This window comes from Chiloscyllium plagiosum, unplaced genomic scaffold, assembly GCF_037043375.1.
Source record: "Chiloscyllium plagiosum isolate Xiang-an unplaced genomic scaffold, Cpla_swu_hap1 HiC_scaffold_23, whole genome shotgun sequence".
Taxonomy (NCBI): domain Eukaryota; kingdom Metazoa; phylum Chordata; class Chondrichthyes; order Orectolobiformes; family Hemiscylliidae; genus Chiloscyllium; species Chiloscyllium plagiosum.
Window position 1 is genome coordinate 16,075,005 of NW_028270161.1, and position 27,482 is coordinate 16,102,486.

General features: G+C 37.9%; 1 protein-coding gene across 2 annotated transcripts in view; it reads right to left on the reverse strand.

The window, feature by feature from the left end:
- The window catches only part of chchd3a (coiled-coil-helix-coiled-coil-helix domain containing 3a), a 231,677-nt gene that overhangs the window by 50,595 nt on the left and 153,600 nt on the right, over positions 1 to 27,482 (reverse strand). For both annotated transcript variants that reach the window (XM_043714036.2, XM_043714037.2), the window contains exon 5: positions 24,784 to 24,867. In XM_043714036.2, the coding sequence (XP_043569971.2) occupies positions 24,784 to 24,867 (84 nt within the window). The remainder of the gene's footprint in view (positions 1 to 24,783; positions 24,868 to 27,482) is intronic.

A 27,482-nucleotide genomic window follows, 5' to 3' on the forward strand; every position in this document is an offset into this window, starting at 1 on the left:
TGTGCTTTCTTTATTTCTTCTCTTGTACAATCATGGAACAGTTCAGCACAAATGAAGTCCATTTAACTCATGACATCCCATTACTTCTTTCCAACAGCAATTCAGTTGGTCCCATTCTTCAACTCTTTCCGCACATCCCGACAATATTACCCCTGAGAGCTCCCACCCAAGCATTCATTCCATTCCCTTGAAGGCTATGGCTGAATTTACATTCACCAACCTATCAGGGCATGCATTTCAAATCTTGATCACTAAATGAGTGCTCACTAATTACCAACCATTCAGCCACTGGAAATGGGCACTCTTTATCTATTAAGTCCTTCCTGATTTTAAGCACCAAATCAAATTTCTGAAGTCCCGTCATTTTTCCAGGACTACAACTCACAGGTGCCAGAAACCTTCAAACACCTGCCCATATGGCCAGTTCTCAAAAACGAAAACAGAACATCCAAAGTCAAGATCAATCCTTTCCTCAGTAATATGTGCACTTTTAAAGGAGACTTCATACAAGGTTGTTACAGCAACAGAAACACCAAGAAACATCAACATGGCAAACCTGACAGAAGCCAGCCTGATACTGGCATTTGGTTGAGACAATAGAAATAATTTGCATCTTTGAAGCAATGGATAACCTCATTGGTCACGCATCACTCCTTCCCATCCTCACAACAATCTCCCATGCAGACAAACATCGATCTTTCAACAATATTATAAGACAATTGCATTGTTTCACAACCTTGAAACACTGCTGCAAAAGAACGCAACACTACTTCTTACTTTTTCTGTGGGAAATTACCAAGTAGCCCTAGGGTGCAGAGGTCCTTTAAATTTAAAAAAGATAGCAATCTTTACCTTCTGTCATTTATCAATTACATCCATTTCTAAAGCTTCTCTGGTCCAGTGATATTGGAGGATCACAAGTGAAATGAAGTGCATCTGTCACAATTTAGTCCCGAGCTGACAACATCCAAAGTGTTTTTCAAAAAAATACCTATTCTTGTGATCGGAGCTGCCTGAAAAACATGAACAACCCATATGCCTTTTGTTTGTTCAATGGGCGTATACGTCATCGGTAATGCCATTGTTTAATAATATCGCTCTTATCCAGGAGAGTAAAGAGTCAACCATATGGCTGTGGGTCTGGAGTCATATGCATGTTGGACTGGGTAAGGATGTCACACATTCTTCCCTGAAGTCAAACAGTACACCAGATGTTTATGATGGCAACTGGGTTGTTTCAGGGTTACCATTAGTGACATTAAAATCTTATTCCAGGTTTGCGACATAACTGGATTTAAATTCCTTAGCTGTTGTTTTGATACTTGAATTCACGTCTCTGGATTATCAGTTGTGGTCTGTGAAAATCAGCTGAATAATATAACTACACTGGCATTCTTCTTTGCAACTTAGTTTATATAGTATCGTTCAGGCAAAACAATTATCCAAAGACATTTTACAGTGGTGAGAAAGGAATTGAAGGATGAACTGTAGTGGGAAAGAATAAGGAGGCAGCAAGAAGCTTTGTTGAGAACATGGGCTTTATAAAGGTTTATGAAGGCAGAGAGAGAAATTGCTGAACTATTGAGACCAGGAGAATAGAGTCAGAGAGTAATGCTAAAGTGGCTAAAAGGTCCTCCACCAAAAATTGTTCAAAGTGAGGTCATGCTAATTACCACAGATCATCAAAGTCAGGATGATCTGTGGAAGGACTGCATGGTTGACGAGAAAGGCATAATTTCTGTGGGGTAAAATTAGAAAAGGTTTGAAGATAAGGAAAGCAATTTTCATTTTGTGTAATGGGGAGCTAGGTGTAAAGCAGGATACAGGACTGAAACAAAGGTAGTTTGAATTTTACATGTTAAGATCTGCTATAACAGGAACTGCTAATGTTGACACTACAACAACTTGGTGCATCAAAGGATACAAGTTCAAAGCTGAATTGAATGCTAATTTCTCAGATGGGTTGTGGAACATCACATTATAATATATTCTCGGTGCAAAACAAACAGCAATATTGGGGGCAAGGTGGTTTTTGGGAGATGGGACTGTGGGGGGGGGGGGAAAGAGAGGAAAGAAAAAATGAAATTTTAAAAACCTATTAAACTGGATCGACACAGCTGGAGTAGTCCAAAAAAACCTGCTTAATGCGATTAGGAATGAAGTCGGTTTACTCCATGTTGGTTCTCCACAGTTGAAACAGAATTTAATTTCTGGCAAATTGGATTTCTGTTAAATCCAAACATACAGTCATGCTAAAATCCAGTTTTCCACGGCAGGAATGTTGAATACAATAGCTTTACAGTCTAAAAAGCTTGCTTGTTGTCTGTGTTACAAATCATGCTTTCAACTTGTGATCTTGGCTCTTCCTTCCCAGGAGGGAAGAAAGTGGATTCACTACAATCTGTGCTTTAAATTATTAAAATATCATCTGACAGGAGATGTTTGTAATAATCTTTCTTCATAAAGAGCATATTGAGCTGCTACTAATCCAAAGTCAGTCAGTGACCTCAATACAAAGCTGATGTGTGTTTACTCAATCATCAAAAGATAGAACAGAAAATGAAAATCCTAACATTGAAGATACTGAAATAATCAGAAAGCCAATTAATCATACAGATGTCGGCCGACACGACTAAGGTCTGAGAAGAGATGGGAAGGGAAGGGAAAAGTGCCACCTACTATTGGTGACAATAGCAAATATTCACTTAATTTAGACAACTTCACAATTTACATGACACTATGATGCGTTTGATAAATTCCTTTAAATCAACAATTCCATTTATGTACATCAATGTTACAACTAATTCTGACTAACAGGGAACTAAAACATGCTTAGCAGAGGTAATATTTATTATTAACTCCATCACTGCTTTTCTAAGTCTTTAAAATTAGAACTCACATTAAAAAAGATGCACAAACACATTTCATTTTATGCATATTTAATCATTTACTGTATTTCAAAGTACAGCATATGCTTGGGAGGCTCAATTATCAAACATTCTTAATTGTATGCTATTCAATAACTCTCCTCCACCTGACAAGTCTAAGTGACTGGTGTTGAATCAGTTTCAAAACATGCCTAGCTCTGTCCTTTTTAAAAGAAATGCAAAAACAACTTATGTTCACCTGCAGACAGTGAAACATTCTATTTAATGAATGGGAAGATCATCATTTATGATCTAAAAGTTAAATGTTGGTATGGACAGAAGATTCTGTGCTCCTCTTCAAAACTTAATTTTAGATCATACCCATCAAAAGCAGGATAAGGCCATGGTTTAACAACTCATCTGATTGATTGTACCTCCAATGCAACACTACATTGAAGTATCAAGTTAAAAATCATACAACGCCAGGTTATAGTCCAACAAATTCACTTGGAAGCATGAGCTTTTGGAGCACTGCTCCTTCATCAGGTGGTTGTGGATTATAAGATCGTAAGACACAGAATTGAAAGCAAGCATTTAGTGTGATGTAAGTGAAATTATGTATTGAAAAAGAACTGATTGTTTGTTAAGTGTCTCATCTTAGAATGAACATGCTGGTTTCAAGAACTTTCATTCTAAAAGATGGGAGACTTAACATACAATCCAGGTCTTTTTCAACATATAATTTCAGTTACATCACACTGTCAAGTTTGGTGATAAATTCCCATGTCTTACGATCTTACACTCCACAACCACCTGATGAAGGCGCAGCACTCCGAAAGCTCCTGTTTCTAAATAAACCTGTTGCACTATAACCTGGTGTTGTGTAATTTTTTAAACTTTGCACACCTCAGTCCAACACTGGCATCTCCAAATCATTGAAGTATCAAGTTGCTCTAGTCCTAGAATGAGACTTGAAGCTACAATGTTCTGATGCAGATGCAAGTGTACTATCAATTGAACCAAACAGAAAGTTGAAGGATCATCAAGATCACAATAGTAAGTTAGACAAAAGAATTCCCAGGAATAACGGAGGCTGGTACAATTACAATATTTAAAAGGCATCTGAATGGGTGTAAGAATTGGAAGGGTTTAGAAAGATATGGACCAAGTGCTGGCAAATGGGACTAGATTAATTTAGGATATCTGATCAACGTGGACGAGTTGGACCGAACGGTCTGTTTCTGTGTTGTACATCTCTATGACTCTAACAAATCAGAATTTTGCCCAACAAACCTACAATGGTAATTTTAATATGCATGACATACTTCACACTCTCAGAAGTGATTCAAGATGGCAGTTGGCTGTGAACTTTGCAATGAAAATGAAAGGTAGGCAATAAATGCTGGCCTCAACAGTGGTATTAAACTTAAGGCAAACAAGTTTCGGGTCGACCTCTAATCAAGCAAGCACAGCATAACGTGACAGGAATAACTATATGCTATATGTGTAGGGCAAACCCATGTGTAAGTCCAATAATGCACTATGAAATGATAGATTGCTGTCACTGTGCACCATTTAGATCTTAAAAGCTTTGTAGTGGAGTGCAACTCGGTTCATCACTCATGTCAGAAGGATGAGTGATAAGGAGCAATTTGATCAACAAGCTTGGGAGAGAGTGGTCTAAAAGTAGGAACTTGGTAATCAGTATACATTTACAAGCAAGCAAATCTAAAAAAATATTTGCAAATATATTTCGACAGTTAAAAGAACATGTGCGAGGTTACGAAGTTAAGGTTTAGAATAGAAGTATCAATTTATGTAAAAGAAAATTAACAGTGAGAATGGTTTGCTAATAAATATAGTTCATTCAAGGACACTAGATTAGTTTTTGAAGCAGTTAGATGCTGCAATGGCAAGGTGATTAAGGTGGTCACTTCTACCAAACCTGTTGTGTAATCTTTTAGTCTTGCAAAATTATGGTCCAATAATAAGATGAAAACCCACTTCTTTGTTCAAATATGTTCTCTGATGCTGAAAAATCTCTGCCTATGTTCACTATTTTGTTTAGATTTCAACAAAGTCAAGAATGTTGTACTTACACCATTAATCTTATATCTTTAAATATGTGGTGTTTTGATCTTAAAAGGCATGGGAGAATTGGTAAAGATGAATTGGAATACAACCATCTGTGAATCAACTTTTTCATAAAAAGAAAGCATATTTGTTTCTTGAACATGCTCAGACAAATGTAAAACATAGATAATGATAAAATATCTCATTAGTTATCTATAGTTAGAACTAGCATAGACTCCTCTTGAAAATGTGAAGCTAATATTCAATTCAGACAGAATATGAAATTAACAGATAAATTAAATATAAACTTTCAATTAACCTTTATTTTGCTTACATAAATACACAAATACATTGTATTTAGACAGTGAGTCAAATTTAGAATAAAAAACCTGTGCTCTATTTTTCTAAATCAATCTAGAACATCGATCAAAACCAAATACAAACTATGGTTGATGAGGCAATTTGCTTTATGATACTTGTCAAAACCACTCTAATCTGCTGCCCATTTATTGTAATTTTTAAAAAATCAAAACATTTGCTACTCATTATGCTGCATGCCAAGCATTTTAAGAGTGCTGAGGCATTGTGGATTTAATTGATATATAGGGTCTGAAGATGCACCAAGCAACATTATAAGTAAGCCTCTAAATGGCAAGCAATTTGGCTCTGAGTAATCAACCACATGTTATCCATAGCATAGAACAAGATGGACCAAGGACCATTATGGAGTCAAGTGGACATTATTAATATGCAAATAACTGTTCTGAATTCAAGTTTAGGATTTATTAATTTGTAAAAAAAAGTGCTAAAATCTTGAATTCCACTGGTGTCAAACTGAAGGGGAAGTAAGTTGTCAGAGTCAAGAGGTAGGATTTCCAGAGTTCATAGGTTGTTGTTTGGAAGCCTCTCGAACTGCAGATGACTAATGATGGGGCACAAAGCAGCAAGTGAATCAAGGATTGTGATGCCATCATAAACTACCAAGATAAAATTATGAGCATACAATTTTGTGATGAGATGGTGCAGGTGGCATTTCAGTTCTGGTTTGGGAATATTGTATTAGCCCCATGAAATTTGCAAATTAAATCAATGTCACACAAAAAGATGTATCTAACCTAATCAAGTTTAAGATTGCAAAGCAATTAAAAAACAAACTGAAAATTTATTGGCAACAGCATACCTTATGATTTTTAATAGGAATTTCTCAGATTATTTTCAAAGAATAGACTCTGCTCTGGGAAACATTGATCTACATTTATGTTGGCACATTGACGAATATTCCATACCATTAATACAGTAATAACATCTCTATGTTGGAAATGAGTGTTAAACTAAAAGCCTATTATACCAAAGGATGTGTCACAGAAAAGGTATTTATGTGGGGTTCTACGGTATTCATTGAAATGTAAAACCTCATGTAAGATTTGGGGGCATTTTACACAAAGGCAACATGAAATGGAGTTTTATCAGTGTGATTGTGCATTTTAAGCAGTTTGTTTAAAAAAGCATATTTTTCGAGTAGCATACCAAACAGTGAGCGACCTGAGTGTGCCACAAAGCTCAAACACAAAGACTATAACATTTACAATTAAATTTTAGATACTATCTGTAATACATGGCTTAATCTCAACTGTCATTCAGAATATATGCAGTGCAGTGAATAAAGGGATCACTCAATGAAATACCTAACCAGAGACATTCCTGAATTCCTGGTTTATGCCAAATTATTTAGCTGAGATGGGGCAGTAGTTATAAGCTAGAATGATGTTAGTAACCCACCAATGTCTTTGCTACATGTGGATTGTGTGCACACTGTGGCAAACGAGGACAAGGCTAAGGTTAGGTACTGTTCATGGCCACACAACATTTAGATTCAATTGATCATCCACGAGGTACGACATGGCTTCTGGTACTTGAAAACTCAAATCTACAAATCTCAATAAGCATAAAGAGTGGAAAGAAATTTACTAACATTTAAGGGTCACCTCCAATTTGAGTCTGGATTGGTTGCGATTGCAGAAATATTTTTCTGCTCAGGCCTGTCTCTTCTGCAGCTATTATACAAGTGATCACAGTGAGACATCCATCATGTGAAAATGAACAAGGGTATTTTTTTGCGGTGCTTGTTCTTGAGATATTGAACCTCTTGTGTATATCAGCAATAGAATACACACTGATGAGCAGTGGTTTACAAAAAGATTCTGTTCATGACAAGGCTGTGAAAACTCAAGTGTGATTCAATATCGAGCTCAATGAGATACTTTTGTGAACTATGTTCACTGATATTGACTCTCTACGCCTTTGTACTCAGGAAGAGACAAAAGCGTGAACGTCTATCTCTCAGAAAGACTTACAGTTTCAAACAATGTAAAATTGATCATTTTAGTTGGATGAATTTCTTTTTTTAATATGACTAAATGGTATGTTTTATTTCTTTCCAGCATTTCAAACAAAATATTCATGGGCCATTAAACCCTTTGCTTCCAAAATTAATTGGCATATCTAACTCCTGTATTTTACTTGTTGTTCTGCTTTCCTCTTCTCACCTATTCAGCATGACGTATACACTTCTATATTTCATTTTCTAGTTCTGATGAAATAGTTCATTCCAAGTATTAACATTTCTTTGTAATTGGTGAGATTTACATTATATGCCTCGGAATTTGTATTTTTATTGCTGACTTTTGGCATATATGGCTTTTCCCTTTCACTAAGTTTAACACTTTTACAAATTATTTTATTACTGCTGCAACTTTTTTTTTTAAGTATTCTGACTTGCCAAAACATCAATGTTTTCCAAGAGAAATATCAGTAGTTAATTTAGTACAATAAAGCACTGATTCCTCATTCCAGAGTCTCCTGGAATTTTTTATGCTGAAAAAAGTGACTTTTGACCTAACATCTCAATAATGAAATGAAGCTCAATATGCTAACATACTGATTCCTGATGAAGGACTCTTGCTCCTTGGATTCTCCTGCTCCTCGAATGCTGCCTGACCTGCTATGCTTTTCCAGCACCACACTCTTGACTGATCTCCAACATCTGCAGTCCTCACTTTCGCCTCAATATGCTAACATCCAACATTGAACATCTGCAATGCTGCAGAATATTTCTTGGGCAATCAAAAACAAGAGTTCATTTACCAGAACCCTGCCTGTGGGGACTGCTTGAACCTGCATGTTTGAAAATTCTGGTCAACATTTTGCTGGATTTATCCAAAATCAGAACACCAGGACTCATGAATCTCAATCTCTTAAAATCAATGCAAAACTGTGGAAACATGAACTTAAGACATGATTTACGGTTCTTGTATTTCTGCAGCATGTTACACACTTACAGGGCATTTCAAAGTCCTTCACAGACAAAGCAATACGTTTGAAGTACATTTGCTACTGGTACTTAAATAACATCACCGAAATTGTACAAAGAAAAGTACCACAATGATGATTTTAATAACAAGCATGTTCTAGTTTGTTGATCGAGAAATGTATTTTAGCCAAGACATTGGGAGGACTCCTAGTATGCTGTTAAATAACCACAAGGAATCTTTAATACTCACCTGGTCAGGTAGAAAATTGATCTAACATACTCAGAAGACAGTATTCCCTTGGTACATTTAATTCGCTTTCTGGAATTTATATTCAAGTCCTTCAGTAAGGTGGGGTTCCATAAATGTAACATCCTATTAAGCTGTACGCATGCCTGACTGTGCAACAACCAGAAAACTACCTGGTAGGCCACTGATAAGCTATTTAATTTAAGACACTTGCCTGTGTGCAGCCAGACAAAAATAAAAGGCATTGTACTCTGAAATGAATAGGTTGTTCACAAAAAGATGAATGCATGCAGCTGCACAGTTTGCAAAGACAAAATAAAAACCTGCAACATAGCAATGCAGAGCTATACTTGACAGGACCTCTACCATAAAGCTACAAGGAGTGCTGGTTGTTAAGAACACTTAATCATGGAAGATGTTAGTAGCAGAGTGTAACTGCCACCAGAAAAAGAACCCAGGGGCCTCGGCTAATGCACTGGGACATGGGTTCAAATCCCACCACAGCAACTCAGGGCAGCTTAAGTTCAATTCATAAATCTGGAATTAAAATCTAATCTCAGTCATGAATTCCAATTGTCGTAGAAACCCAACTGGTTCACAGATGTCCTTCAGAGAAGGAAGTTTTGCCATCCTTCTCTGGTCTGTCCTGGACGTGATTTGAGGTTTATAGAAATGGGATTGGCTCTTAACTGCCTTCTAATGAAAGTGTCACTCACATCATTCTATTAAAGACTTGTTTTTAAATCGTATTTGTCCTCAACAAATCTCCCAGTGCAATTATAGTCATTGATGCCTTAGAAAATTACTACCATCAAGTAGTGGGATGGTTAGAAATATCGTTAGTTTTGGACTAATACACTTTGTAGTTTAAAGTATAGGATAGGCTTCACTTGAGCTGGTCTTGCATTGAAACCAATTCAGGTTGGGCAAAGAAAATACAAGTAGCTGTCATGCTGCCTTTCAGTTTACAATTGAACTTCTTTCCACAACCTTGTCAACTAATGTTTCTCATGAGAGTCTGCTGGTGGATTAGAATACACAATGTATCTTTATGGAAAGGACATCTTGCTTATCAATGATGAGCTGCAAAACAGTGTACCTCATGTTCTAAAACTAATAGAATACTTCACATAAATCACAGATTACAAAGTGAATCAATCAAAGTCACAGGCTCTCATTTTCTACTGGGTTGGAATATACTTCTTCAATAGGTCTTTTCTCATGAAATTGTCAGATATAAATAATTTTGGAATTATTACCCAAGGAAAACAAAATATTCCAAAAAGCGTAGCTTTTGCGAGTTAAACAGTCACTTTTATATCAGGAGGAAATTATACTTACATCATTCCAAAAGAACATTAATTCTTCAGAGTACGTCACAAGGGCAAAGGTGGATTATTAACAAGAAATGAAGGGGGAAGGTAAGAGATGCTGTGCCAAGGTTCAAAGCTTTTCCTTTTAATGGAGGATTTTAAAAGGAACAGAGAGCTGCAATAAGTAGAAGCTGAGGTCAGTATATTGTTATGTCAGGATATTTTCAAAGGACAGCTCTGATACTGGAGCCTACGGAGCATGAAGGTGTAATCCAGAGAGTGGACCAAAGGTACAAAAGCAGGGATAGTGTTGAAGACTATTTTCCACACAGGTTGGAGTGAGGCCACAGAATACAGGAAAACCGAGAAGAATTATATTCACTGTTGAACGTAGAGTTGCTGCGCTTGGGTAGATGGTTGAGCAATACAGAAGTTGCAGAGCTATGAATTGTTTGAGGTTTGTGATATATGGAAATAGGAAAAGCTGTAAGGCAAATATTTCAGTGGCTACACAAAACAATGGAAAAGAAGCAACAAGAGCTTGAGCAGCATTGACAGTCAAGTAACGAGTTTAGATTATATCAGATTCCCGACAGTGGGGAAACAGGCCCTTCGGCCCAACAAGTCCACACCGACCCTCCGAAGAGCAACCCACCCAGACCCATTCCCCTACACCTAACACTATGGTCAATTTAGCATGGTCAATTCACCTAACCTGCACATCTTTGGACTGTGGGAGGAAACCAGAGTATCCGGAGGAAACCCATGCAGACACGGGGAGAATGTGCAAACTCCACACAGACAGTTGCCCAAGGTGGGAATTGAACCCGGGTCCCTGGCACTGTGAGGCAGCAGTGCTAACCACTGAGCCACTGTGCTACCCTTGGTATTCTTGTCCATTTCAATGATAGAAGCCCAATGGAGGGAGGTTTTAATGCCTTCAGTACGTTGTATAAACCAGCAGCCAAGACCAGAGGTTATCAAGTCTCAAGCCCCAATAGTTATTGGAGGTCAGTCATCTCAGCTCCAGGACATCTCTGCTGGAGTTCCTTAACATAGGTATTTTTTAATCAACCTGTTCCAAGATGTTGTGACACCTCTGGAGCAGATGAGAATTGAATCCAGGTCTTCTAGTCCAGAGGTAGGGTCACCACCACTGTGCCATCTAGCCAAGACCAGTAGAAAATGGTTGATCAAGTCCCAAGCCCCAATGATATCCACATTCTACTGTAACCTAACTGGCTACTTCATTATCTGGGGCTGTGAATAGAGTTATACACTAATAATTAGCAGCCACAGCTCCACACTCAACTTTTGGTGAGTGGATGTAATTCAGAATTGAGCAGCTGAAGATGATTGAGTTGAGGAAACTTATGGCACCTTGCAGCGATAAACCAAGGGTACAATGACCACCTAACAAAGAACTGCATTTGCATCAAGTACAACTGCACTTACTGGACACTACCTTCACTCCAATTCATATTTGCCAATACTTCATTAACTTCCCCTACTTAAATACTGTCTTGCTGTCAAGGATACTTGCTACTCTTGCATTCCATTTGGTATACAACTCTTGGGTCCATATCTGCATCAAGACCAAGATTAGGCTGAAGCTAAGATGTTCTGTCAGAATTTGACTGTGCAGCTTAAGAGTTTAAAAGGATTATGTCTGCCATTGTGACACCACCTTCCAAACATGAACACAATCATGATGGTGGAAATCATGACCATTTCATCTGTGGTTCATCCATTGTTAAGAGAATTCATTCAAGCTCTTTCATGAGCAGTAAATAAACAACCACAAAAGGAGACCAAAAGTGTAAAGACTCTTTTGTCAAAACAAAAATCAGCAATATTAAATAGTTACAATTTCAGGAACGAAAGTGTAGGGTGTCCTAAATGGATTCTATTTGAGTACTGAACGAGGGAGATAGTTTGATAGATACATAAAACACCAAAAGCTCTTCTCCCAGCTCAACCCAAATCTTAGGACAAACCTGTTGGTCAAGAAAACATTGGACTGCAGAAGGTATGCAAAATAATTGAGACCACATGCCTCACATTTGACCAAAACAACGATATGCAGATCAAATTCTTTACTAGGATTAAATTCTAATTGTGTGGTCCAAGGTTCTATACCCTCAATTGCTTCTGCGCCAGGCTGGTCAGAGTATCCTTCAACTCCACAGTCCAAAAATGTGCAGGTTAGGTGAATTGGCCCATGCGAAATTGCCCGTAGTGTTAGGTGCAGGGGTAAATGTAGGGGAATGGGCCTGGGTGGGTTGAGCTTCAGCGGGTCGGTGTGGACTTGTTGGGTGGAAGGGCATGTTTCCACACTGTAAGTAATCTAAATCTAAATCCTGGGCCTACCAGGAACCAGGCTAAGGGTAGCAATTCCTGCAATCATTTGCGGGAAGGAGCCCAAGATGTTGGTGCCCTTTACACCAGCAGAAGTCAGGTTTTGCTCCAATGCTTGCCAATCAACTTTAATATTTGAGAACAAACTTCATATTCTTCAAAGTTTTGCTTTAATGTCAGGCAGTTTTTTTTGTTTTTCCCATTGGCAGAGCATGTTTAACCAACAACTTCAGTTTAAGGTCATATCTGAGTTTTGCATGTAATGAAAACTTGGGAGGAGTGTTGAAAGGCAACTGAGACTTGAAGAACTGGAATCCAGCAAACCTTTAGGAGATAAGGAGAAAAAAGGAAAGGAACTACTTTTTAGTTGCCAAGAGAAAGTTGAGAAAACAAAACTGGAGCAGTTAATTGCATCCCTTACCCTTTTGTGGTATAACAGCAACAGGTGTAATAATCCAAGTTCAAAATTTTTGAATGCATGCCAAATGAAATTTGAAATTGAATTGCAACTGTATGAGTAACATTGAATATACTGAATAGAGTAGCAGGAAAATAAATACTGGTTTAGTGACAAAAACAGGACCTGTTCAGGTAATTTTCATCTCTCGCATATCCAAACACCATTACCATTTGGCATTATTTCACTTTTGGTGGATTCTTTTAAATTTAGAAAAATAGCTGTCAACTTTCCTATTTTATTGATTGAGTTTGTTTTCATCAATAAGAGATATATATAAGAGAACTAAAATTTACATTTTAGACACTCACTAAGCACATCCAATCAGAAACAAGACTAGTGAAGCTCCTCTACTTCAGAAAATCTTGAGAGCTTCCTTGACTGCACTTGCATAGTGTTTTCACTTTACATATAGTGATCTCACTAATTATTTTATGCTGAACTGGAAGCAAATTATCACATGAACCTATTCCTACCAGAGATGGGTATCAACCTACAGATATTCACTTCAAGTGGATGCAGTAGAATAGTCATGTTCCAGGACGAGAGATGAGAACTAACATCACAACATGACAATTCAAACTCAGCTTTAGAAAATCTAGAAATTGTATCATGCAATTCTGTAACAGTTGTAATGAGTTTACGTATAATATTCTAGAGTAACTAGACCATTGTCAAATAATTTTGTTCAGCAAAATGAAAGTTAAGTTTCAGCTCATCTTGGAGTTGATGTAAGAGAAGCTGCCAAATAGTACTGCTTAAGACCAGCAGTGGGAGTGCAACTCTGTCATTGGCTTACATGTGGAAACTTGTTGTGGCAATGTTGTCATATTATGGGATACTTTGTGACATGTCAAACATTATTGTGAGAAGTGACGCTATCAACAAATTAGCCCATAAGGCATAGTGTCGTACAATTAGCCAATGTTTTCCTTTACTTTCTGGTTCTTCACTCACTCCTTTTCTAAAGGTTGTGAAATCGGCTAGGATACAATCTGAGGCAGGAGCAAGTTTGTTGGTATCTCACTGAATTGTTACATTGTATCAGACTGAAATTGGCATGTTTCATGATGCATGGCATTGGCATGATATCAGTATGCACATCATGAATGACCAATTAATTTAATGTTGACATAAAGGTTGCTGGATATCACTGACAAACAGAAATTGGTTAATATTTTCAATAATGCCAAAGGTGCAAGTGTTAATTTGTGATCCTCTCCTGTTCTGATTGAAATAAGCCCTCTCAGCTTTAGAAGTATTGAATCCATCACTAGTTTACCTGCATAGCTAAAGGCCGGGCCATCCAGTGAATAGTCACTTAGCTATCACAAGAGACTGAAGTTAATAAAGCCTTAAACGTGCAATCTGTGCTTGATTTTATTTCTATGCAATGAAATTCAGTATGAGATCATAAGATAATTAAATGTTTGAGATATCTGTGTTAGTTTACAAAATCTGCAAATAAAAAGTCGAACATTCAGCACTAAACATGGTGTACAATTAGCATTTGCTGTGTTCGTTAACTAAATTCTAAAAATACATGTGGAAATTTGAACCTACAATCTCTCATTTTGATCAATTATCCCCAAGGTATTTGCTTGGTTAGTTGATGAGTCACTCAACCAAATTTACTGAGAAATGTTGGTGGAAAGATATGCTGTTATCAGGAGCTAAGAAATCTGCAAGGGGATCCAGATCGGTTGAGTGAGTGAACAAAATCTTGGAAGATAGAGTTGAACAGTCACTGGAGGCAGTTCAAAAGACATTCAAAGGGCTGACTCCGAGGATGAAGGGATTGATCTATAAAGAATGATTGAACAAGTTATGCCTTTATTTGCGAGAGTTTACAGAATGAGGGGTGATCTCATTGAGATGTACAAGAATCAAAAGATGTTTCCTCAAGTTGGGGGGTCTTAAACTTGAGGACCTAGTTACAGAATCTAATTTCAAACCGAGATGGGAAAGAACTTTTTCTCCCAGAGGATAAAAAGTGTTGTGATGCTTTACCAGAGAGATGTGGAGGCAAAACAAGATATTTAAAAAGGTTAAGATTTTTGAAATATCGTGGAGTTAAGAGTTATGAGGAGCTGGCACCAAAAAGCATTTGAGCCTGGGGCAGATCAGCCATGATTTTGTTGAATGGTGGGCACGCTTGAGGAGCCAAATGGCCGATGTCTGCTCCTCTTTCCTGTATTCCTATGTTCACGCAGATTTGGGTCATCAAGGTTCCAGCCCCAAGACAGCACTTGGAGTACACACATTCTGGAGTGAAACATCTGTGCAGTGTGAAGGGAGCATTCATTAATATATGTGGACTTCTTGGGATGCAACTTACTTCAAAGCTTAATCCATCTTTATTTATTCGCTATTCAAAGTGAATTTGTCACATGAAATAAATATATATTTTTAGGACTAAATGTCCCAGCAATAATTTTGTGTCTTAATTCTAAATTAAGACTATGTAATCTAAAAAAAAATTCAGGTTGAGACAACTCATTTTCAGTACAAAAAACCCTTCAATTATTTACAGCAATCTGAATTTGATTGGTTCAGGTGGGTAGTTAGATTAGATTAGATTAGATTACTTACAGTGTGGAAACAGGCCCTTCGGCCAAACAAGTCCACACCGACCCGCCGAAGCGTAACCCACCCAGACCCATTCTCCTACATTTACCCCTTCATCTAACACTACGGGCAATTTAGCATGGCCAATTCACCTAACCTACACATTTTTGGATTGTGGGAGGAAACTGGAGAACCCGGATGAAACCCACGCAGACACGGGGAGAATGTGCAAACTCCACACAGAGAGTCGCCTGAGGCGGAAATTGAACCCGGGTCTCTGGCGCTGTGAGGCAGCAGTGCTAACCACTGCGCCACCGTGCCGCCCCAAAGTCTCATTAGAGTCTCATGATAATATCTGAAGCTGAGCAAAAGCTATCCCAGTTTCCTAGCCAGCATTCCTGCTTAAATCAACATCCTCAAATACAAATTACCTGGTCACTCCGCTCATTATTATTCGCGTTAATTGGTACGCCCAAAAAGACCGCTGCATAATCACTGAACTTGTTAAGTTAAAAACCAGTGTTAAAAGTCAAAATACAATAAAAAATATATGGGGTCATGATAGAAACAACAGGGCAGGTTCCAACGGTCTTTTCTTTTGGCAGAGCTGGATTTACACTATCAATAATTCTTGTAGATAATGGTCATGTTACAGATAAATATGTTCAGCAATGATCTCTAAGTTATGAAAAGATTGTCAGAAAACCTTGGAAGGTTTAGATATGCTCAAATTTAAAAGGACCAAACAAAAAATCCATTCAAGGATGATTTAAAACAAAGGTCTTTGTGATCCCGATCCCTGATGCTTCAATACTTGAATAGAATCGTGGCAATTTACTTAAAGCCAGCTCAAGAGACAAATCAAAACCAGGCTACCACAGGCCACTCAACCCAACATCCATTCTGAAAAGTTGCTCGAAGGAATCATAAGAGATGTCTTTTAGAAACAGGTGGGGCATGGAAGTGCACATTAGAAATTCACAGCATTTTCTGAAAATAAATTACGACAGCCAAATGAAAATTAACTCTTTTTTAATTGAAGCCATGAAGGCAATGGATAAGGGCAATCCAGGAAGCATTGGCTATATTGCTATTATCCTCATTGAGACCAGCAACATTTTGTTTTATTAAGTGACAGAGAAAACATCCCAGTTATTTACTGAAAGAATGAAGCCAGTATATTCCAGTTTAAAACAAATGAATTTTTACTGTGCAAGTGTCAAACAAAGCAAACATGAGATCCTATCCTAGTAACCAGGTTTACAACAAAACCAATAATTAACACATTTCAAATATGAACAGGCAAATTGCACTAATATAAATTATGCATTAAATGGCAGATAAAATGAGGGCAGGTCTTAGAAATTGGCTCGACAGACTATATAGCTTACGCATAATCAAAACCAATTATCAAGTCCTTCAAAGCTCATCTTCCTCACAAAGTGTTTCAACCCTTCTCTGAAAGGATTTAGCTGAATCCTGACAGCTGCACACAACTAACCAACTACTATGGTTACGGACTTTCCAAGTAAGGCACATTTTTACAAAACCTCATGAACTCTGCTGCTGTGGGCCAAGATGCATGAATGTTATCTTAAAGTAACAAACAACTGCAGCAAATATGTAATGGTCAATTCTCAGTTTGTGCGTCTTGACTGCCTCCTTCAGCATTTCTGTAATGTACCCCTGGGATTGTACAAGCTCTGATGGCTGTGTGTCCAAATATTTGGCATGAACCAGTTTCAGTTCCCAGAAATGCTGGTTTCCAAACTTGCTTCTTTTCTTGTTTTCCCTTTTCCATTAGTTGCGTCTTAAAAGTTCCAGTTTTGAAACCCTGGATTTTATTGTGACCTGCAATTCCAGAAAGCCACTGACAAAATACTTCACTTTAAGAGTCTTGAGTGAAATTTAGACAGGTTGAGTGAGTGGCCAAAAAATGACAGCTGCAGTATAACAAGTATGAAGTTGTCCACTTCAGTAAAAGAAATAGAATGGCAGAATATTACTTAGATGGTGATAGATTAGGCAAGGTTTAAGTAACAAGGAACCTGGATATTTTTATACACCAATAGGCAGATGCAGCAAGTGGTCTGGAAGGTGAAATAGAAATTTGGTCATCACTGCAAAAAGGTTTGAGTAAACTAACAACAAAGTCTTCCTGCAGCTGCACAAATCTTGATGAGACCACACCTGGAGTAATGTGTACAGTTTCTATATTTAAGTAAAGATTTTCTTGCTTTTGATACAGTGCACCTGTAAGGGACTAGGCCAGACCACTCAAAACATTATTGTTTCGGTAAATGTACAGTGAAAATTACCCGGAGTATGTTAGGTTGACTACCAGATTTTAAAACAGACAAAAATTTATTCACAAAATTACGGAATGAAACACAAAAAAAAAGAATATAGAACACCCACAGAATTCAGTCTATCCAGACTTAATTATGCTGTTTCAAAAATACACAACAGTTCCAATATGCAAACCCCTCAAACACAAAACAAGAAAAAAACAACAGGTCATTTCGATTTTCTTATGGAAGTTAATTCAATAATTCATCCAGATTTTTGACAATTTGCTCATTGTCGAATTTGATTTGAGTAATGTCCAATTCAGAATTCTCTGAACTTAGTTCTTCCTTCTGTGCTGTAATCATCAACACCTTCCCCTCTTACCTTCCTACCCTGTCAAAATACCTTTTGAGCATACTCACATGACACACTGAGATTTCTTCCTGTCTGGAGTCCCTATCAAGTAGTTCACCTCAGTCAATTTCTTTTTGATTTGATAAGGTCCACTAAACCTTGCTTTTAAAGGTTTATCTATTACTGGAACTAACACCAATGCCTTATCCACAATGGAAAAATTACAAATTTTTGATTTCTTATCCACTTCTTGTTATATTGCATGTGGTGATACTTTTAAACACTGTCTAGCCAACTCCCCAGCTCTATTTAGTTGTTCTGTAAAATTTGAGTCAAAAATTTTAGTCCAAATGGGTGATCTCTGAATTCTGACTTGCTAATTTCTGCTTAATCAATTTTAACAGTCCACTTACTTCATGCCCAGAAATTAATTCAAATGGACTAGACTTGGTCAATTCATTTGGTATATTCATTTTGAACTCCCTTACCCCAATCATATGAATAATCCTGACTATAAGCCCTCAACATGGTATGTGGTGTTTGATGCCACCTTGCTAGCGCTCCCTGCGATTCTGGATAGTACGCAGTAGATTTGAATTGTTTTATTCCCAAAGCTATCCATAACCTCCTTGAATAGCTTGGATGTGAAGTTTGACCCTTGATCTGATTGGATCTCGATTGGTAGCACGAATCTAGTACAAACTTTCAGTAATTCTTCGACAACCCTTTTAGCTGTGATATTATGTAATGAGATTGCCTCGGGAAATCGAGTCAATACTTCCATTATTGTCAATAAATAATGATTCTCACTTTTTGTTTGAGGTAGGGAACCTATGCAATCAATCAAGACTCTTGTGACAAGTTCCTCAAAGCTGGAATTGGTATTAAAGATGGAGGTTTTATTACTGCCTGTGGTTTTCCGAATAGCTGACATGTATCACATGTCTGGCAAAATTCAACCATCCTTGTCTTGTTTAGCCTGTGCTTTCCTCATTTCTAAATGACCTCCAAGTGGTAGCTCATGCGCCACTCGTAGCACCTCCTTTCTAAATGTTAGTGGCAAAACAATTTGATTAACTTATCCCCATTTCTCATGTGCTTGAATGTGTGATGGTCTCCGCTTCCTCATTAAGATATCATTTGTTAAGTAATAACACACAGGGATGCATTCACTCTCCTTTCATGTGTATGCCTTCTGATACAACTGGGAGAAAGTGAGGACTGCAGATGCTGGAGATCAGAGCTGAAAAATATGTTGCTGGAAAAATGTGTTTCTGCAAAAATGTGTTTCTGCTGCGCTTTTCTGATAGAACTGCTTAAAGTTCTCATCTTTCTGCTGTAACTCAATAAGCTTAGAAGAGCTATAGATACTTGCAGGTTTACCATTTTGATTCTTCTCTGTCCCACTTACCTGATCAAAAAAGTCTCAGAAAACGTTATGTCAGCTTTCTTATCTGTGCCTTTTCATCTCTCCTGCTTCAACTTGTGACTCTGTAATCTCATTTAGACACAATCTGGGAAGACTCCTGGATAAATATCCTGCATTTCTTTTGCCTGCATCTCCACTGGATTTTCAACTGGAGTAGGCATCATGCCACTTGTAATTCAGCTAAATCATTTGCAAGGACAAATTGTATTACTGGAGCTGAGAGTTTGCCCAGTGTTCCTACCACAAATTCTCCACTCTTCTCGGGACACTTTAGCCTCACTTTACATAATTAAGCGCTTTTTGACTCACCGTGAATTCCTGATACCAGTGTTTTTCTGGCAATAGTCCTTCAGGAGTACATATCTCCTCACCCTTCACCATCACAGACTGAGAGGATCCTGTGTCCCTTAATACTGTAACCTCTTTACCTGCTATTTCTGGACTGTGCGAATAAACTTTACCCTTGCATGTATATTTTTTAAGCAGATCAGGCAACCTCCGATCAACTTGTATACTCTGAGACAGTTGTCTAACTTCCCTTGTGCTTTTTATTACCAGTCCAACAAGACTTCCAAGCTTGTCCTGTTTTCTGACATCTGGCTTTCTCCTTGCCCACCAACACTGATTTCACATGGCCCACTTTATTACAATGAAAACACCAGAGTGGTTTTTACCTTTGTTCCCTTCAAGGGTTTCCTTTTTACCCTGTGGTAAGTTATCCTTATGATCTTCACTGAGATCTGACTTTCCCTTTCCACGTGAGGGTTTCTCTTTGCCCCAACTTCTATCCTTTATGGACTGAAATCGATTCTGGAAGCTAAACCGTATTTTATGGACCAGCTCATAAACGACCACTTCAACTGCTAACCTTGCCATTTTAACTTTCTGCTCTTCCATACTGGACATGCCTTCAACCTTCTTCTCCATCTATTTCTGCTGACTTCCCTTTATAAAAGTGTCAGTTTCTGAAGTTCAAACACGCTCTCTTATTCTTTCTCTTCCGCTAAAGCCCCTCATTCTTTCTCTTTCTCATCTGCTTCTAATCGTAACTCAAAATGTTTCATTTCTGCTGCCCTTACCTTCCCTCGCCTCTAAATCAAGCTGCTCCATTTGCAATTGAATTCTTGTGATCTCTGTAGAGCCTGATGGCGTTTCCAGCAAATTTAAATGCTGAGCTACTGCTGAAATTATCTCTCCTTTCCTCACAGAAGGAGGCAGCTCAGAATGCAGCTTGTCTGCTAACTCCTGCAGCTAGTTCTTATTCACCTCTGGTAAAACTTCCAAAGTCACCTCATCCACCTCCGGAAAACTCTTGGTGACTGAAAGAGCCATTGCTATCCCAAGCTTTGTCTACCCTACCAAACTAACACCCAAAACAAAGACATGAGCACCTACCACTTGCTGTTTAGACCCTGCAAAGAGCCATCAACCTGTTATGGACTTGGCCAGACCACTCAAAACGTTTTGAAGCTGGCAGCCCACACTGTAACTTTGCTATTTGTTTCGGTAAATGTACAGTTAAAAATTACCTGAACTAAGTTAGCTCGGGTGACTACCAGTTTTTAAAACAGAAAACTTTATTCATAACATTATGGAATCAAACACAAAGAACACAATAAAGAATACCCACGGAACTCTATACAAACTAGACTTAATTATGCTGTTTCGAAAATACACAACTCCCAATAAACAAAAATGATACAAAGGCTTACAGGTTGAAGTTAGAAGGACAGAAGGAGATAGAGTCCAGTAGCCTGTTTCCACACAGCCCACTGCTGAACTGACTAAAACAAGACTTCAGCTTTTAGGACTGACCACTCCGCTTTTATAATGCAGGTTACTTCTAAAACGTGAAAACTTTGGCCTAAAGTCTCATTTGTTTATGTATAAACAAAAAGGCCTCCCAATCACCCTTTTCATCTCCGTACCAAATCAGTCGATTCGGAGCCCGGATTGTTTTATGACTCCTCTGAGAAAAACCTAAGAGGCAACTTTTTCATGCAAGGGATGGTCCATGTTTGGAATGAGCTGCCAGAGTAAGTAGTGGAAACTGGTAGAATTACAACATTTAAAAGGCACCTGGATGGATTTATGAAGAGGGAAGGGTTTAGAGGGATATGGGCCAAGTGCTGGCAAATTGGATGAGATTAATTGAGGATATCTGGTTAGCACAGATGAGTTGGACTGAAAGGGTCTATTTCAGTGTTGTACATCTCTATGTCTCTATGACAGATCTTATGACTTGATGTATCGTAAGGGGCAAACTAATGGATCAGTCCATAGTTTAATTAAAGCAGCTGAATATTATCAATAACCTAAGTGACTTGTCTGAAAATGCCCACTCTCATCTGATCTTGGTAGCTAAGCACACTCAGGTTTGATTAGTATTTGGATGAGAAACCATCTGGGAATACATGGTGCAGTGGAACTTGGGTGCCGTCTTGTGACTCTGTGGTCATGTCTTGGTCCCGAGACAAAGATGCTCAGGTTCAAGTTCCACCTAGTAGAGAAATGTGTAATAACATCTCTGAACAGGTTGGTTAGAAAAATAGGTTCAATATTTCAAAAAATAGTGTTTAATCACAGGACTCTTGTGGCACAGTTGTATTATCCCTATCTCTGAGCCAGAAGAGTTGAAGTCTTATCTGCTCCCGAAGTGCGTAATAGCATTTCTGAACTGGTTGGTTAGTAAATAACTCTTGTGTAATCATTCATGAAAGGCAAGTTGTGAAGGGTCATCTGAATTGCTTTTGAATACATTTGACTAACATTGAAGATTGTGCTGCGCATCATAGATTTATTTGAGACTTAATAAAGTGTACGAGAAGTGATTTTTCCTTCTTGTAATTTGCTATTGTCAGTACATTTGAGAAAAGCATGGGAAACAAAGCCTGTTTTTTTTGCTACAGAGCACAAACTTTTCGTATTGTTTTGTTGTTATTCACCTTTGTATTTTAACTAATACCAATCTTCAGCAACAAACATATACAACATTATCTTCATTTATAAGGGGACAGCTTCAGCCTGACAATACTTGAGGCATCATTGACAAAACGGATAGTTGAGCTGTCCCTGGGCATATTGTAATGTTCATGACTTTTAGCATTGACTGTGCTGAGATTTTCTACCCCCACAGGTTGTGGCCAAGACACATTCAAGCTTGCATAATAACTGTTAAAAAACATGACAAACACTGCATGCTGATAAAAGAGAACAGTATGGAAGCAACGCACAAACATTAATATGCCTGGGAAAGGTGGAAATAGGGATTTAGGGACTGTCAATTGCAACACTTCAGTTATTCTTCTGGACTTTCATTGAAATGCTTATACCAAAATCCTGTAATTTGAAAAGCAATGCAAAACATGTCTGCAACACAGAGGCTTCACCTCCCAAAATGAAACTGAAATTCACTATGCACCACACTACTCTAGGAATCAACGTATAGATGGAAGTTCAAAATGCCTTGCCATGATGGATTGAGAACCCCTCGAGCCTAACTGCTCCAAAATGATTCACTAAGTTCGGGAGGGGAGCAGGCAAGGCAAGAGAAGTGGAAACAGTTAAAGGTTCTCTGTAAGGCATTCAAAAATCTTTATGGCCTTTTCTTTGAGCCATTTACAATTAGTACAGCTTAAACTTGTGATTGTAGCACATCGTAGATGAAAATAAGGTCAAGCCTTTTCAACAGGATTCACTTATATGAGATAATGAGCATGGCTCAATGCTCCTTGTTCTGTAAATACAAAACGTAGCAAGGGGAAAAAATGTACATACAATCAAGGCATGGTATTTTATACACCTTTTTAGGAGCAGGATACCCTAGCCATGTAATATGTTTGAGCACCTTGAGGCATCTTGATGAAAAGGCATTAAACAAATGCCAATTATTGATTGCATTCAGCTTTATGCAAATATTTTTTAAAAAATAAATGGCGATATGCAGATAAATCTGGGTATCCTTGCACATAAATCAAAACAGAAATTCAAGTACAGCATGTGTTTAGGAAAACAAATGGAACATCATCATTCATAACAATGTAATTATATAAGGCTTTGTAGAGGTAACATTTGGATAACAGAGTACATTTTTGATCATCTTACCTTAGGAATGAGACATTTTCCCAACAGAGAGTGGAGGAAAGTTCACTTGATTGATTTTTGGGATGGCGAAGGAGGAGCAAATGCCAAGGCACGAAAGATTGATTCGACTAGGCTTTTACTTTCCAGTTACGAAGAATAAAAGGTGCTTGTATTGAAGTGTCAAAAGTTCTTAAGCGGCTTGACAGGACTGCAAGGAGTATGTTTTGTCAGACTGTCATCTCAATCATTTAAGACTGAAACTAAGAGAAAGTTCTTCATTCAAAGGATTGATAACTTTTGGAATTTTCTACCTCCAGAGGCTGTGGATATTCAGTTACAAAGTACATTGAAGACTGAAATTTATAGATGTCAGCTCAGGAGTTGAATCAAAGGATACAGGGATAGTATGGGAAGCTAGAATTGAATAGGAAGATCACCATGCCATTAACGAATGGTGCAGCAGTTATGAATCGCCAACTCTTCGTATTTTTCATCACCTTAATTAATATTGCTATTTCGGAAAAAAAAATTAAGAGGCGACTGAAATCTCACTCCATCTCAAAAGGCAAGGTATGCCACCTGCACTTCACATGTGTGCATCCTGTGTGGTGCTCTCTATTGTTCCTTTAGCGCCTGATGAACAGAAATGAATGAAAAGTTTGGCCAAAATAGTATTTACCTTCCTGAAGTTTGTACAGAAAATGCAAATAGCAGAGTTTTTAAGTTGTCCACCAATAAAATAATTCAAGTCCTGGAATTATGCTATTTAAACATTCATTTCTGAACTATTTAGTGTAGTTATATTGAAGTATTCCCAGTTGTACTAAGTAGTTGTATGGTACCGAAGAACCAAGAGTGGAATTGCAGTCATACCACATCAAATGACTTTAAACACACTTTAACAAATGTAAGAATTTGAAAGACTAACAATTTGCTCGATTATTGGATAGTGTAATTTTACGATAATGTATCAAATGCTAATAGCTAACAGTATAATCCCAATGACAAAAGATTTGCGAATGCAAACATTTCCTTCAAAAATAAGCTGGTGTTCAAGTAGATAACAATTTAATGTCCTATGCATGTTTGGTATTGTTATCAAGTTTGTCCAAGAAAGAAAGTTGACTATCCATCAGCAGAGAGTGAGATTTGAAGAAGATAATATTCAATGCTATTTAGTCAGTGCTACTTTTGAAAATTGCTATTTTACATTCACCCCTCCACATTTCAATCAGTGAAAATGAGGTAGCTGGAAAGTTTACTTAGGTTAGATTTTAGGTAATCATGTGAATCATGAACAATTTATTCAAAAGGACAGAACTTAATAACATGCTTGGAGACAGCTTTTGACTGTTAGCATTAAGCTATATGGTTTGCTTTTCTTTCCCTCAACTTCAGTGAAAAAAGCATTTGTTAAAAACAATGTCCTTCTTACCCTATCTTCAAGTCTGGTCACTTGCTCCTTATAATAAGCATTGAGCTTTTGCAGTTCTTTTTCCTTTTCTTCCAACTGTTTTGTCTGAAAGTGGAAAGAAGATGGTTATTTGTAATTCAGCGAATAAACAAATTCATGCCTCTATTGTACAGTTAAAAAGCTTGGGTGCCTTTAAATTGCAGGAATAAAGTACGGTATATGCACATTTGTTGGTGGTGCAGATACACAAGGCTCACTGCAAAGTTTCACATTTACCACAATGAAGTTGATTGTTAATTTTCTGACACTCTCTCTTTTAAGGTTTGGATTTCACTGTCAGAGAACACAGTGAAGAGCTCTACTTTTCTGAGTAGAAAGTAGGAAACATTAACTCAATGCTATATGCCTGGACAAGTGTCACCCAGCACTTACATTCAAATTGAGTTATGAAAGGAAGATTACAGTCAGGACTCATTAAAATTATGCACAATGGAATGACAAATGAGAAACATTTTATGTTCAAGTGTCAAATTTGAAAGAATCTCTTTGCTCATCAAATAATGACAACACAGTTGGAGAAACAGACTGGACAAATGACTGAGCTTGATAGTGAAACACAAATGAGTTAACATCCACACAGATGCAGCCGGTAATCATTTAACTTACTTGTCGTTGAGCACAGTAACTTCTCCTAGTTAATTCTGACATTCACATAACATTCATATTTGATAAAACATGGCAAAATCAAAAATGATGGTAAGCACATCCCTCAAATACTGGACCCAAAACGGTTATTCTGATTTCTCTCCACAGATGCTGCCAGACCTGAGATTTTCCAGCAATTTGATTTTGTTTCCAAAAATAGGGCACTAATAAGAGCAATTCCATAGATCCCTTTGCAAAGAAATGGGTGAATAAATGACACAGGCAATGTTTAGGGAACAGCAAATTTCCAGTTACTTTCACCTCTTTTTGCCAGATCTCCATCAACTTTTCTTCATTCATCGAACGTGACTGTTGCTCACTGGGACAGTATTTATTGCCCATTCCAAATTGTCATTGAAAAAGCAATGATCATTTCTTGAACTGTTACAGTCCCTGGGGTGTAGGGAACCACAGAGCTTTCCAGTTGCTGTGACACTCAACCCCACATATCTTCTAGAACTAAAATACGAAACATAAATTGTTTCTGTTGGTACTGATGTCATACACAGACCTTGGGTATTTCTAGTATTCTCAGCTTTTCTGTTACATTAATAATAATGGCAGAAATTTGTCCTAAGGCTTTTGACCTTACTTTTTCACTATCTGACAGTGACACCAATGGACTGGCATTTAATCCAAGGATGGCAACACCTTGTAGCGCCTTCCTTTAAATGCTTATTCTGATGTACAACAAAGAGAATGGAATGAACAGGAAGAGAGTACAAAGCCCAACTCTGCACTCCGATGTACCTGATAGTTGATTAATTTTTCTTTGGATTACAATGAACAGGTCTTGTGCTTTCCATTTTTCTAGTCAGACATTTATGCAGCTAAGCTCAAATACTTCGCAAATGATAGTTTAAGAAATTCACCAAATGTAGATGACACTAGACAAAGTACATTTTTTGTCCACTTCAAATTGTCCTGAGGGAAAGATAAGATGGTTCTAAGATTTTAGAAGAATAACAGTGGATTTTATTGAAACACACAGGATTCTTAAGAGACTTGACAGGGTAATCTGAGAGGATGTTTCCACTCAGGGAAACATCTAGGGCTATAAAGCACAGGTTAAGGATAAGACTGCGACAAGGAGGAATTTCTTCTCAGAATTGAAAGTGTCTGAAACTTGCCAGAGACAGCTGTGGGGGCAATGCCTTAGTGTATATTTAAGGCTGAGATGGATAGATTCTTGATCAGTAGGGGAAATCAAGGGTTACAAGCAAAGAACAGGAAAATGGATGCAAAGAATATCGGATTCCGTCATTATCCTATCAAATGGCAGAGCACGCATGAGGAGCCAAATGGCTTCCTCCTGTTCTTATTTCTTTTGATCCTAAAGTCAACCACATATCACAAGAAAAGCGCAGTAGTTCAGCAGTTTTATGCTCTCAAATAATAAGCTGGCACTTATCTGACTTACTCAACTCTATTTCACAATGTGTCATGATGGGACTGGAACTTGGAACCACTGGGCTCCCAGCCTGTTGCCACAAAATTATCATATTATCCGACCTCAAATACTGGACATGAGGGGATGTAAAGCTGGAAGATTAAAGGGAGACATTGATGCAAACTAAAAGTAGTGATTAAAGTTGAGTGAGTGGGAAAATTCAAATCTAGTTTATAGATATACATGAAGTTGTAGAAACAGAGAAAAAGGAAATAAGAGAGTACTATTTAAAGGTTGATGAACAAAGAGACCTAGTCTGTCCTTGTGAATTAGTTATTGCAAGTATACATGCATTGCAGCAAGCAGTTCGGAAGGGAAAAAGAATGCTGGCCTTCATTGCAAGAGAATTTGAGTTCAAGATGTGTTGCTGGAAAAGCGCAGCAGGTCAGGCAGCATCCACGGAACAGGAGAATCGACGTTTCGGGCATAAGCCCTTCTTCAGGAATGGCTTTCCTGAAGAAGGGCTTATGCCCGAAACGTCGATTCTCCTGTTCCTTGGATGCTGCCTGACCTGCTGCGCTTTTCCAGCAACACATTTTCAGCTCTGATCTCCAGCATCTGCAGT